Raw genomic sequence first — 13,457 nt, forward strand, 5'->3', positions numbered from 1 at the left:
TAAATAGAACCTGTTTCTAAATATCATTTTAAACAACTAATCGAATTACACGACTTGTTGGATATTTTTAGCAGTAATTATAATAATGGCAAAAGAAACATAATTTCCATTTGTCCTTGGGTGAAAATACACGTTTTAATTAAAAGTGGACAGACGACGTAAAACTAACACCTAAATCCTAAATAAAGGCCACATAAAGGTTAAAAGTCTAATGCTCTATGAGAGATAAGCCCTATCTCTTAACCCGCGAGGATCTGCCTCTGCCCGTGACAGGCAAGTTTTAGTTACTCGGATTCATTTCAAAGACAAGGTGGATTTAAAGTTCCGTATCAGGAACTAATTGGATTTTCGTTCTGACTGGTCGCATGAGTAAATTTAGAGTTTTTTAAGATGAGATGGAACATAAAGTAGAAGAATTAGCTTCTTTACGTTTCCAGTATGAGTGTTAAAGGGTAGGCTAGGTATATTTTAAGAATGTGGATTAATATATCCCGTTATTTTTAATACATTTATTTAGAACAAGAATCCAAGACAACAGGAGCAGCAGGATTCAGAGACTAGGACTGCTAGGACCCACATCCAGTTTCTACCACTGCACTCATGTGATGCCAGGATCTACAGCACGAGAAAACCTCTTTAAAAAACAACTGGAGGAGGGGATTGGGGGTTCCCTCGAAGTCGGAGAGGGTCTACTAGCCTGAGGCGGAGCTGCGGACGAATGTCAGAGCTAGGACAATAACACGCGGCTCCGTTTCTTTTGGGCTCCGGTGGACACCGTCAGGTTTTAGTGAGCAGGCGGGAACAGTCCCACATAACCCACTGGCCGTCCCCATCGACATTTCCCGACGTTAAAAAAAGGGATTTAAAGCACGACCGCTAATCAAATCCAACCAAAGCTAAATCAGTTTCAGGGATTAACTGTTAATCAGTCCCGCAACGATATTGATCAGGATTAGGCAGAGTTTGGACCCCTTCTCTCCAGAGTAAAAAGGATGACAGTGACAACTAAAGGTATAATAAACCGGTTAGAAATAAAATCATATGCCACAGACAGTGCGTTTTATTATTGGAGGAACCTATCAAGTATGTAACAATCTGCCTGCCAAGAAAATTCATGACGAATACTCCAAAATGCAGTAAAGTAAGTCTCCTTTAATTTGTTCCATAGTGCTATAACAATAATCAATTTAGAGGTTTTTGAACTCTCATACGCAAAATGATACTTACTTATCTGTATTAGAATTTGGTCAAGTTTAACCCGGTTATCAAATGTCAACGTCGCGTATCGATAGCAAATCAAGTAACTATTATCTAATGGATTTAACAGCGTGATAAATTGATACAATTCAGAAGTAGCTGTAGTAAAGTATTTGTGCTTATTAGTTTGCTTAAAAAAGTAAAATAAATGGATCTCGTCCAGCAGTACCATAACATCGACCATACCTTGCCAAAAAACTAACTCCCGTATTCACAAACGATGCTTGCTTAAGTGAAGCAGCAATTCGAACGCACAGCGTTGAATAGAGCTCTGTGACTGGTTCGTGTGTCACCATGTGCGTCCACGCGCACTGTGAGACCTCATAGTAATGTTTGTGAAAACGGGCCGGGCGTAAAAATCTAATGATCGACACCATGTTGTACTCTACATAAAGTCGCCAGATTATTATTATTGAGATTATAACAGCTACACTTGGTAATCTAAATCCTTTTTTGGTCAATGAATATGGTAAAAAAAACAGTTAAGACTGCAAATAATGCAATAGAGATTCATTCACGTGAATACTTTAACTTTGACAAACGTCAAAAAAGTGTCAAATTCCATACAAAAACCACCTGTTATCGTCAAAGTTACGGTCAAAATTAGGTGGTGCAACTCAGCCTAAGATAGTAACTACGAAACTAAGGCGGAGTTTCACCACCTTACTTTAACCGGAATTATAGCCATAACCGGTGTTTTTGTATGAAGTTTGATAGATTGTTAACGTTTAAGAAAAAGGAAGATAGTGCAACTCATCCTTATTAGGCATTTACTCGTAGTTACTAGCCTACCAAACGTAGGTATCCAGTAAACTGCTTGCCTCAATGGATCCCATTACGGTAGGTATTGCATAGATATTATTATCATTGCAAAATGAGATGCATTGACCCTATTACAGTTTACGTCACAACTGCTATAGACCTTTCTAGAATTTTGTGTCCTTATGCTGATACGAATAAGGCATAAACAGTCTGATTTTTTTAACGAATCAGTAGGTATTTCGACATTTGAACTGTAGACTATTACAACTAAGCTATTAATAGATTCTGTGAAGATTAAAATAGAAAAATATGTGTCTCCTCTACATACTCGTAGTAGTAAGTAGGTACCTACCTATGTAGGTACTTGTAGGTCCTTACCTACTTAATTACATATTGGGTATAGATTTTAAAGTAGGAGCTAATTTAGCAACCTCCTAACTTAGGTCTTCATAGGTTTTCTTTCAGTGAGTTATGGTCAGCGTTGCCAGTTTTTTTTTTTCGCCAAGTCGGGACTTTAGTACTTTTTGAGTGAAAATAGCGGGATTTTTCCGTCAGAAGCGGGACAAAGTAAAAAAACGTATACGGGTCATTCCATAGAAATCTGATATTTTCGACGTCATTTTGTCCGTAACTTTTTTAAGATGCTTTTGAATACTTTATTAGTGTAAATTATAGTTTATTAATTAATTATGTTATGTCTAAAAGGGCCAGTCACTTTATGCTTTATTTTAGGAGAAATTATAATTTTCAATTTTTTCATACTACATTACTCCTATATGACTTCAAATAAAGTATAAAACTTATAACCTTAACATTTATAGATAAGTTAAAATACATAATGCAGTTGTTTTGTTATTATCACTGTATGAAAAACATCATTCCCTAACTAGTAATTTAGTCCCAAGTGCCGTTTAAAGCTAGGGCCTGACGCTCTAGGGACTGACGATTTGGAGTAAAACTTAACACAAATGCAGATTAACTTTATATTATAAGATGCTTAATACGATGTGCCGAAAATAGCCAAAAAACCACACGTAAATACTATTAAATTATATACAATTTCCTATTATAATCAATAAAGCTACTCAACTAGGGACTGACGAAGTGACTGGATTAACACATGTTTCCGCAACAACTGGCACGTTTGCACTAATTCAAAAAACGGCTACCGCAAAGCCAGTATGGTCTGAGGATAACTTCGTATCGTACTTTAAACTCAACTAAATGTCATTCACTCTAAATACATATTAAAGCGCAAAATTATAAAATCAGTGCGTGGCGAGGGAATGACGCTAAAAGCTGTAGACTCTTTTTCAACTAAAGAAAATCAAATTATTGTTTATTGAAACCGCAAAATATTAATAGAATTTGGTGTAATATACATTTAAATAGATTATTCGTTAATTAAAACAAAGGATAAAGTTGATGTTTTTATAAATGTGGGTCCCAAAACACAAACTTTTGGAGTACGGACATGCCTAGGGAATGACGTTTTGGGTCATTCAAAAGGAATTTAAGATGTTTTAAAAATAGTTTCAAAAAATATAAATGGGTGATGAATAAAGCACATTGCGAGCTGTTATTTAACAATTTTGGAATAAAATATTAACAAATATTTCATGTGAAATGTGGCGCGGACTAAGAGTTGACATATTTTTGTGGAATGACCCATACATATAATCAAAGGTTTTCAAATATTTATCTTTTTATTTGACTAAAAATTAAGTTTACGTGACAATAGATAGCAAAGGTAGCCATAGAAAATGTATTTTAACAAAAAAATAATGTTAATCAGATTTTTATTCTAAAGACGAATTTAAAGATAGAGTAAATCTAAATTAAAAAAGTTTTATTCTTAAGAATAATAATATGGCGTTTCAAACAATAGTCTGATGAAGTGAGTGTCTCTCTCCGAAAAGCGGGACCGAGCCTGTCCCACGCGGGACATTTAAATTTGATTTAAAAATCGGGACGTCTGGCAACGCTGGTTATGGTAAACCTCTCAGAAAGGTATAAATCGTGTTATCATTAATTGGCATCAAACTCATTAGAATAACATTACCAAGGCAGGCAGGTAGGCCTACTTACTCGTAGGTATAATACCTACCTATCCATCGGATAAATTACGTTCTTTTTATTTTTTGCCCTCGGTAGGTCCTAAATTCCTAATGCAAGTTATTAAGTAGGCCTAAAGCCTAAAGTTTGATACCATGTTACTTTTCTGCTCGAAATAATTAAGTGGGTAAATCATTAATTAACTGTAATTTAACTTGTGCCCTTTATCTTTCAATGTTAAACTAAACCCTACTTGAATCGGTTACGGTCATTTACTGCGGGTAATGTCGACGCAAAATCATCGTTATGACACTTTATTGTTATTGTTTTAACAATGAGTTAGTGTGTCGAAAGCAAGCTACGATAATTCACGCCCGTCCAATAAATTACCATCTCAATAGTTTGCAGTTTACACGTCAAAATCTTACTTAGTTCTATTTTTGTTGCTAAAAGATAACCTACAAAATAATGTAGGAATCCTAACAAGGTCGGTAATCACTCGCCACCAGTCGATTCATACAATGTTTACAAACTTCACTTACCGTTTTCACTTCGTTGCTGTTCGACTTCGCCGTGGACATCGCCTTTATCATCCTACTGGAGTTATCCAGAAGACACTTTTGAATACTCATAGCTCCCTTTTATTCACAAAACACTATTCACTAAATTATTCACATCGTTGGCACAATAAACACGTCACTTCAATGCACAAGAACACTAAGAGCCCATTTGGATATTGTAAACACAAGGTAATTCACATTGTAGTCGATGATTTGAGAAAAGCGCGGCGTGTTAGGTTATATCCATTGATTTGACGTAAGAAAGTTTCGGTGGCGCGATGCACTGGCGGCACGTGCTCACACGACCGACTGTAGCGCGCTACTGCGGTATTGTCGGATTCGGATTGTCGGCGGAGGGCAATCCGAGCGAGCCGAGCCGGTCGACCAATACCCGCTACTAGCAGCTCATGGGCCCGTTTCACGCTACTAAACAAAGATTCAGCCGCTGACTGCATTCATTCAGCATGCCACACCTTTGTCGAAAAGCCCATCGCGAATCTTTGCTTTGATCCCTTTTTGGGACAAAGTGACTGGGAATAGGTATTGGGATGGACATTAGTTAGAATCTAACGGCGCGATCACAAGCTTCACAAAATCTGTTTTTTGCATGAAATTCTAATAAGCACGCAATGTTATGCTTTCCATAGAACCAATTAATCAAAATCACAAATAAATTAATCCTACGTGGAAGGCTAACCTGCCGGCGTGGTTCTGCGATTTATTTTAAATCCAATTTGAAAATTATGACGAATTTTTGACAGTCAATAATGTTCTTCTTAGCATAAAAATAAACTTACCTCTACCTCCCCAAGAGAGCAAATGACTGACTCATCCGAACCACAAACAGTTTTTTAATGATACGAACTGGCCAGAAGATTTGTTATGGTGCAGAGAAAAAAGAAAAAGTTTCTGTGATCACATAAAAATAATATGGCGTTACCTTGATGCTTCAGAAAAAAACACCAACCACTAGTGTATGCGTGCAGCATAAACACTCATGTCATGCGTGGCCTTTTTTATTACACTACACACGATATATTCTGATATTACTTGCTAAGTAGGTGAACCTAACTTAAACTGTCCAAAACTTTTCGGCATTCCAGCCAGATGCTTACTGAAGTTATGGGATTTCGGCGTGTGAGCGTTTTTATGTTGTCGCAAAAGAGTCACTAGTATTTTATTTATCTGTGCTTATGGTTAGGTAGGTAGTTAGCATCTCAGATCCTATGATCTGAGGTTAGCATCGTGTAGAGTCAAAATTGAATATTGATAACCATTAGGGAGATTTGAAAATATTAAAAAACTTGAAAAAATCGAACTGCCTACTTTAGGAACGAACCTGCGAACTTTAGGGACATTCCGAAGCTAGGAACTTCATAGTCACGTTCACTTACTACTACACTTAGATTCCACTACAGAAGACAGGACACCACGTTTTTGCAGATGCCAAATAACTCATGGATTTTTATTAAACGCCATGTCCAGCATGTACCTATGATTTGCAAAACATTATTTAACATTCGAGAGACCCCTCCCAATGATTTTATTCTTTCAGAAATGACGCCGCTCAAGAATGACTCTATACTAGGGAATTCAAGCCGGTGGTGTTTGGCTAGATGTCCTAGGATGGATGAAAATCAACTTCTGCTTGAGACTGAATCGAGTCTGTATCTTTTTGAAATATTGCCGATCTTTTATGGTCGCAGAACATACGTCTTTCTATGTTCTTGATCGCAAGACCCATCCGATCAAGTGAACCAGGTACCAGGTACCAAAAGTACCAGGGCAACATAACATTAGGTGCGCTTCGACGAACAGTTTAGATGCGCTTTATAAGGTGCGCCTCAAAATAGGTGCTCTTGTAAGTGCTTGTTCACTCTCGCCTTGAAGATGCCCTGATCCTGATTATAGTGCTCGGGAAAGACATCAGCAGGCAGTCCCTACTTTTTCACAACGCCTGTAGAACTGTAGTTTAACTCGAGTTACGAACTGCGGTTTATTTGAACCTAATTCAATTAAGTTATTGACGGTCAAGGATAATTACTTCATTTGGAACGTCTTAAACATTATTGAGTTGTTAGCTTGTTAGTTACCTACCAACATTGTTGTGGTTACGATATTACGATCAAATTAATTATACTTATCTTATACTGACCTCCACGGTACAAAAATGATTATGAAAGTCAAACTGGCTTGTAAAAATATTACTATTGATTTCACAAAAAGGTTATGTAGACATCAAAAATAGGAATTTTTCTTTAGTTTTAGTTTCTCTAACCATGTTTTGTCATAAAATTAATCCGAAAGGAAACATTTAAGAAAAACTGCTACAAGGCAGCATTTTGCCAATATGGCGGCGCGAGCGGCAAACATACGAGGTCGCAAAGTTGACATTCGTAAAGAGCACATTGAAGTCTATAGAAATACCAATTTTCATTACTCCCGGAAAACTTTCCAGGTAAAGCCATTATTTTGTACCAAATGACTGGACTATAACAACAACAAGGAATTTGATGAATTTATTGAAAGACATTTTACACAATATTCTTCCTTCCTTCCTTTTCAACTGAAAGTGTCCACTGCAGGACAAAAGGTCTGGCCCAAACATTTCCAATTTTCTACAACGACCAGTTCTTTCTATATCCAGACGGTTCCGGCAAACTTCTTTCTTACCGACACACATTCTGAGTTCATTTTAATATTTTCTGTCAATTTTGGAATCTTGGAAATACCTTTTGTACTGAATTTTCAAGAGTTGCCAGTGTCTTCCACGAGTAAAGAAAAGATTCTTTTCACGTAAGAAGATGCAACATACCTATTTGGTACCTACCTACCGAGGTGATCTAGGTGACCCAGGGTAGGTCGCACATATAAACCTGTGTCTATGGTTCCGTATTGTTTGTCTAATCTACTTAGGTAGGTAATTACATAGACTGGCATGTGTAGGTAGGTACAATATTATGAACGCAAGAGCAGGCGACCGACTCAAACTAATTAGCATATTATCAATGGCCTACACTACAGCTGTTCTCTGACATTGGCATTGACAATCGACGTGATAAAAAGCGTTTACTTCACTTGTTTTTTTTTATTCTTGACACAATAAAGAAAATAAAATAACTTTACTCCTATGATATCGCACATAGACATAAAAATTAATCCATTAACAAGTTGTAGTAGTAGGTAAAGTAGTTAGGTAAGGTAGGTACCTACCTACCTATCTCATGGATCGATTTTACTATTTCTTACATCTCTAATCTCTATTCCTTTTACTTGATTGCACAAAGAGATATTTTTAGTGTTATTCAAGAATCAAGAGTATTGAACTTATTATTGAATGTGGCATTTTTATTTACCTACCTGCCCTTTTGCCCGAGTTGGGCACCTTTTCGACTAAGCGCTCTTAGCGAATAGCGACATCTATGGACATTTTTATTTTACAGTGCAGTTTAAGTTTAAAGGTGCCGCGATGCCGCACCGCTTTTAAAAGTATATCACAGTCCGCATCTTAGTTCGCCATTTAAAATATAGATGGCGCTGCCAATTTTCACACGTGCTAGTTAGTACACTGACGAACGATTCATTGCGAGGTTGTTTTGATTACGCTTTCCGTACGATGTTTAGGTTTATCACGTCGTTTGATAACTTCTATAAACCTAGCTAGACGGTCATCAATGATATCAGTCTTAAGGAAATACTGAACAGAAACGGACCTTTGAGCAGAACATTTATTTGGTAAGAATTTATTTCAATCATTCACTAAACGATCCTGCTGGATCAATTTTTTTTCGAGTTGACTTTATTTACCTAAGTTTAAATTGTTTGTTATCTCGCAATCTTTGTTAGGTATTAAATTGTACGAGCGATGGATGATAGGCCTAATGTCAACTTAAAAATAGACTTATTTTTAACCGGCTTCATTTGTTAGTTAGATAAAATTATATTGCATCACAAATTATTTAACCTACTCGTACCTACCTAAAGTACCTACCTACTTTACTTATTTGGTGTGAGGAAGATCATCAATTTAAAATCCCAACTTCCCAATCCCAACTAATATTATAAATGCGAAAGTAACTCTGTTTGTCTGTCTGTCTGTCTGTCTGTCTGTCTGTCTGTCTGTCTGTCTGTCTGTCTGTTACGCTTTCCCGCTTAAACCTCGCAACCGATTTTGATGAAATTTGGCATAGAGATAGTTTGAGTCCCGGGAAAGAACATAGGATAGTTTTTATCCCGGTTTTTGAAACAGGGACGCGCGCGATAAAGTTTTTCTGTGACAGACAAAATTCCACGCGGGCGAAGCCGCGGGCGGAAAGCTATATTCCTATAATGCTTTTGTTTAATTTTAGTATGGTAAGTGTGGCTTCATAGTGCTAACGTGCTCCACGATCTACGAATATGATGGAAGATGTAACAAACATTGCCATTGTAACATTTATTCTTACTTTGAAGGTCTTTGAATTGTATGACTAATTAAAATACATTATTTTAATAAAATAAACTGTGAACATGTGCCATAACCCTTAATTATTTAATATTTTCTCCTACCGAAGACACTAAGCTGTTTCACCGAGTTTGATTCCTATTAAGGTCAATTTATTAAAGACGTTGGAGATTGAATTGATCAAATCTCTTCTATTAAATAATAATAATAAATAAATAAATAATAAATATCTTTGGACAATCTCACACAGCGCCATCTAGCCCCAAAGTAAGCATTAATATGCTTGTGTTATGGGTGCTAGCTTAACGGATATACTACTTATATACTTTTTTTTTAAATACATACATATTATACATAGTAACACCCAGACCCGTCACAGAAATTAAAATTCATCATTTCAATTTCTGCCCGGCCGGGAATCGAACCCGGGACCTCTCGGCGTCGGCATAGTAGTCCGTTCTGAACCACTACACCAAACGGCCGACAAATTATTATTAGTACTCAGCTATTTACATTTGTAGTTATGATAGGATGTCTTTTCCAAGATATTAAGTACTAAATAAACTTAAACCTTACGGCTTGTCACAAGACACGCACAATGTTACAGGAAAACTAATTCAAAGTAAATTAACATTACAAAAGTATTAGGTAGGTTTACATTTCTGCAATTAACTGATATATTTAGTTGTTCTAAAGAATCATGCAAGCAAAACACTGGCTCTTTTTCTTTATTTCTGCTTAATTCTTATTCTGACTCTCACTGATGTCATCTAATCGTAAATACAACGACTGTTTAATTAATTTACAGAATTACAAAATGAGCAAAATCAAGCCCAACCCCGCAAAAATGCTGCTGCGCGACGAAATCGCTACTCGCATCGCCAGCCTCTCGACTGAAGAAAAGAAGAGACAGTCCAAAATTGTCTATGATAAAGTAAGGAAGAATTTCTTTCACAGTTTCTCGACGTGGTAAAAAAACTTAAGCAATGTGTCATAAACATATAAAAAGACTTGCATATTTTGCAGATCTGTGGCACTTCCTCAATTCGAACTTACATATTTTAATCACGTATTTCTCGCATTCTGTAAATTCTTGTTTTCCTCAATGACAATCAATAAATATTTTGCTCTACTTCGTCTACTTATAGCCAACGGAAAAAACCATCATAGACAACAAGCAAATCTTGGAAGTATGCGACAGTAGCCTAATGGTGTTTCAGAATGTTGACTGCCGATTACCCCCGGGTAATTTGGACCCTATCGCCGCTGGATTGTGGTGGACTCACTTGTAACCGGCATTTACAGGATTTAGCAAGCTCAGGGTTAACAGGACTAATTACTAATTCTTTAAAAATAACCCATTCCAGTTAATCAACCACCCGTACTACAAGTCATCCAAACGGATCTCTCTCTTCATGAGCACCGACCAGGAGATTGATACAGCACCCATCATCGACCACATCAGGGGCAGAGGAGCTGCTGCCTTCATCCCCCAGTACGCTGGTGGGGTGATGAAGATGCTGCGAATGGAGACAGGGGACGAGCAGTCCATGCCTCTGACCAGACACGGGATACAGCAGCATGGAAAGGATCAACCCAGAGATGACGCTTTGGAAACAGGTAAAGTGCTAAATTGGTCGTGAAATTCATCAGAGGGAGAGGAGCTGCTGCCTTCGTGCCCCAGTATGCGGGAGGGGTGATGAAGATGCTGCGAATGGAGACAGGAGACGAGCAGTTAATGCATCTGACCAGACACGGGATAAAGCAGCATGGAAAGGATCAACCCAGAGATGACGCTTTGGAAACAGGTAAAAAGCACAAATGGTTGTGAAAACCTCGTTGCTAAGTATTAAGAGTTAAGCAATCACGAAATGGTTGTTTGGTCCATGAAAGTTCCCATTTCACTCATATTAGATCAATCAAATGAGGGTTTTACGTTGTGTACGGAACAAGACCGATTTACCACATTATAATTTAATAAGCTGACAATTTCTTTTTCAAACTGCGGAATATCTCTGAAAATTACGGAAAGTATCCCAAGCACGTTATCCTCTAACTACTGACCCGTTTTCCTTCACCCTGTATACCAATTTAAGAAAGCCATTATCACATTTAACGATTTATGTATATGTAGAGTGGTCTTTACCTCACTAAAATAGTGGGGAAGGCTGAAAAACTCAACTTCGATAAGCGTTTCTTCGACATACAACGATTTAAAAGATAGCGACATCGACATCTTTCATGATTGCGTGCACTCATTTAAGAAGAAATGTTTGGATAAGTGGAATGTAATTTAACTATTAATCTAATTTAACATAATATTTTAGTATTGTACTTTCGGTCGTCAAGTTTTTATTTTGTATGTAAGCTGTATTTACCTATAAAGACACATCTTTCGGTCTTGTCATCATTGCATGCATTACTTGTTTGTGTAAAGTTGTGTTGTTGGTAGATCTTTGTCAATAAATAAATAAATTACGTTCCGACACCATTTATCATGACTTTATTCAGACACGATGTTACTCGGACAAAGGTGAAAAATGGGGTGATAACAACATATTATTACACATATTAACAGGTGGTCTGGACCTAGTGATCACACCAGGCGTAGCGTTCTCCCGTTCAGGAGAGAGGCTCGGTCATGGCGGTGGATACTACGACAAGTTCCTCACTGGTCTGCGAAGCCACCCTGAAACTGCACCCAAGGTAAAATAAGCTTTAAATATTAGAAGATAAAAGATACTCTTCAAATCCCTNCGCAAAACATATGTAGTTCGCCCTCTTCCGTTTCCCGCAATTTATCGTACTTCCTTTGGATTTTAATCTCCGCCAATTGGTCGAGCCTGCCGAGCCAAATCTTTATTTCTTGGGCTTCAGGCGCATCCAGTTCCTGGTCCCAATCAATTTCTGACTTCCACACATCTTTTAATATAATCCTTCCAGTCAGTATGTGCGGACTAATTAGTCCCAGTGGGTCATAGAGAGACATTACCAGACTTAGTGTTTGTCGCTTGGTTGGTATCTTCATCCCGTCCTTGATCTCGGCTGGCACCCGTGCCATCCTTGTGTTGAACCCTATCTGGTCTGTAGCAGGGTGCCAGATCATGCCCAGTGTTTTGTCGGGGGCCTCTGGTCTATTTGTTAAGATGACATCCTCTTCTCGAGCTAGCTTTTCGACCGGCAATGTTTTTAGCACTCCTGTGGCATTGCTGCTCCAACACCTGAGGTTGAAACCCGCTCTTTCGTGTACTGAGTTGACTTCTTCAGCGACTTCACTCGCCTCTTCTTCTGTTTTAATAGAAATGTAAATATAGCATCTAGTAATGTAAATAGTGCTTTGTATAAATTAAATGATTATTACAAAAATAAATTAAAATTAGATATTAATCCTAACAAAAGTTCAGTGTTAGTATTTGGAGATAGCTCTCCGGTAAATATTGTATATAATTGTATGAAAATTCCACAAGAAAAGGAGAAAAAGTTTCTTGGTGTTATCGTTGATGTGAAACTTCAATTTAGAAGTCATATAGATTATATCTGCCGCAACGCTATGAAGGGTATTAATATAATGAGATCTCTTGCTGGTATATCTTGGGGATCAGACCCTAAAATTTTAAATATGTTGTATAAAAGTTTAGTTCGAAGTCATTTTGACTACAGTTGTCTTGCCTATTTTCATGCGAATAGTGTAGTATTAAGAAGATTGGATGTAATTCAAAATATGGCTTTGCGAATAATTAGTGGTGCAATGCGCACTACACCCATTAACTCTTTGGAAGTAGAAACATGTATAGAACCATTGTTTCTGCGTAGACTTTACTTATCAGAAAAGTTTTGCTCAAAAATTTTAGCTNGCACAAAAGGCGAGAACATTGCAAACATATGGAATTGCAACACCCCGACACTCGTGTACTGTGGCGGCGTAGCATAGGTTGGCACCTGGGGCGACCCCCTCCCCCCTCCCCACCCCTCATAAGACCATAAGTTGGGTGTTCATATTGAGGGGGGCTAAGGTACCCCATAATGATTTGGTGTCTCCCAGAATTTTCGGGTACCGATTTGAAGACGAAAGATGTTAGTACTAAGTCATGAGCTATATGATGACACGAATCGCACGCACCCCCTTATCATGACATATCAGATGCGACGTCCTTGTCATGCAGATGCACCTGTGGGTACTAATCTGCGCGACTGAGTTGTCACTCCGTTGTCACCCCCTGATGCTTGGCACCCGGGGCGGACCCACCCCCCCTTTCGCCCCTCCCCCCACTGTCCGCTGTGTACACTGTCATTCTGTGTAGTTTAGGCAGACAAATACTGCATGCCCTTCGCTTGGCTTGACTTGTTTCAGGATGGAACAGACGGTCCATCGTTTGAAC

At 37.9% G+C, this 13,457-nt stretch overlaps 1 protein-coding gene across 1 annotated transcript; it reads left to right on the forward strand.

Annotated features, from left to right (window-relative positions):
• The first annotated feature begins 8,199 nt into the window (after positions 1 to 8,199).
• Positions 8,200 to 11,822, forward strand: Mthfs (methenyltetrahydrofolate synthetase). Its single transcript, XM_028318145.1, has 4 exons — positions 8,200 to 8,369; positions 9,887 to 10,012; positions 10,446 to 10,698; positions 11,657 to 11,822. Exons 2-4 carry the CDS (start codon positions 9,896 to 9,898, stop codon positions 11,791 to 11,793), a joined length of 507 nt encoding a protein of 168 aa, XP_028173946.1. The 5' UTR covers positions 8,200 to 8,369; positions 9,887 to 9,895; the 3' UTR covers positions 11,794 to 11,822.
• The last annotated feature ends 1,635 nt before the right edge of the window (positions 11,823 to 13,457 follow it).

This window comes from Ostrinia furnacalis, unplaced genomic scaffold (genome assembly GCF_004193835.3).
Source record: "Ostrinia furnacalis isolate ACB-3 unplaced genomic scaffold, ASM419383v2 OfSCF6681, whole genome shotgun sequence".
Lineage (NCBI taxonomy): Eukaryota > Metazoa > Arthropoda > Insecta > Lepidoptera > Crambidae > Ostrinia > Ostrinia furnacalis.

What these genes read in the sequence shown, in the direction of transcription:
- Mthfs (XM_028318145.1), top strand. Translation starts at nt 9,896, where the DNA reads ATGAGCAAAATCAAGCCCAACCCCGCAAAAATGCTGCTGCGCGACGAA. An exon ending in CCAAAATTGTCTATGATAAA is followed by an intron (nt 10,013 to 10,445) that starts GTAAGGAAGAAT and finishes AACCCATTCCAG; the next exon opens with TTAATCAACCACCCGTACTA. An exon ending in AGATGACGCTTTGGAAACAG is followed by an intron (nt 10,699 to 11,656) that starts GTAAAGTGCTAA and finishes ACATATTAACAG; the next exon opens with GTGGTCTGGACCTAGTGATC.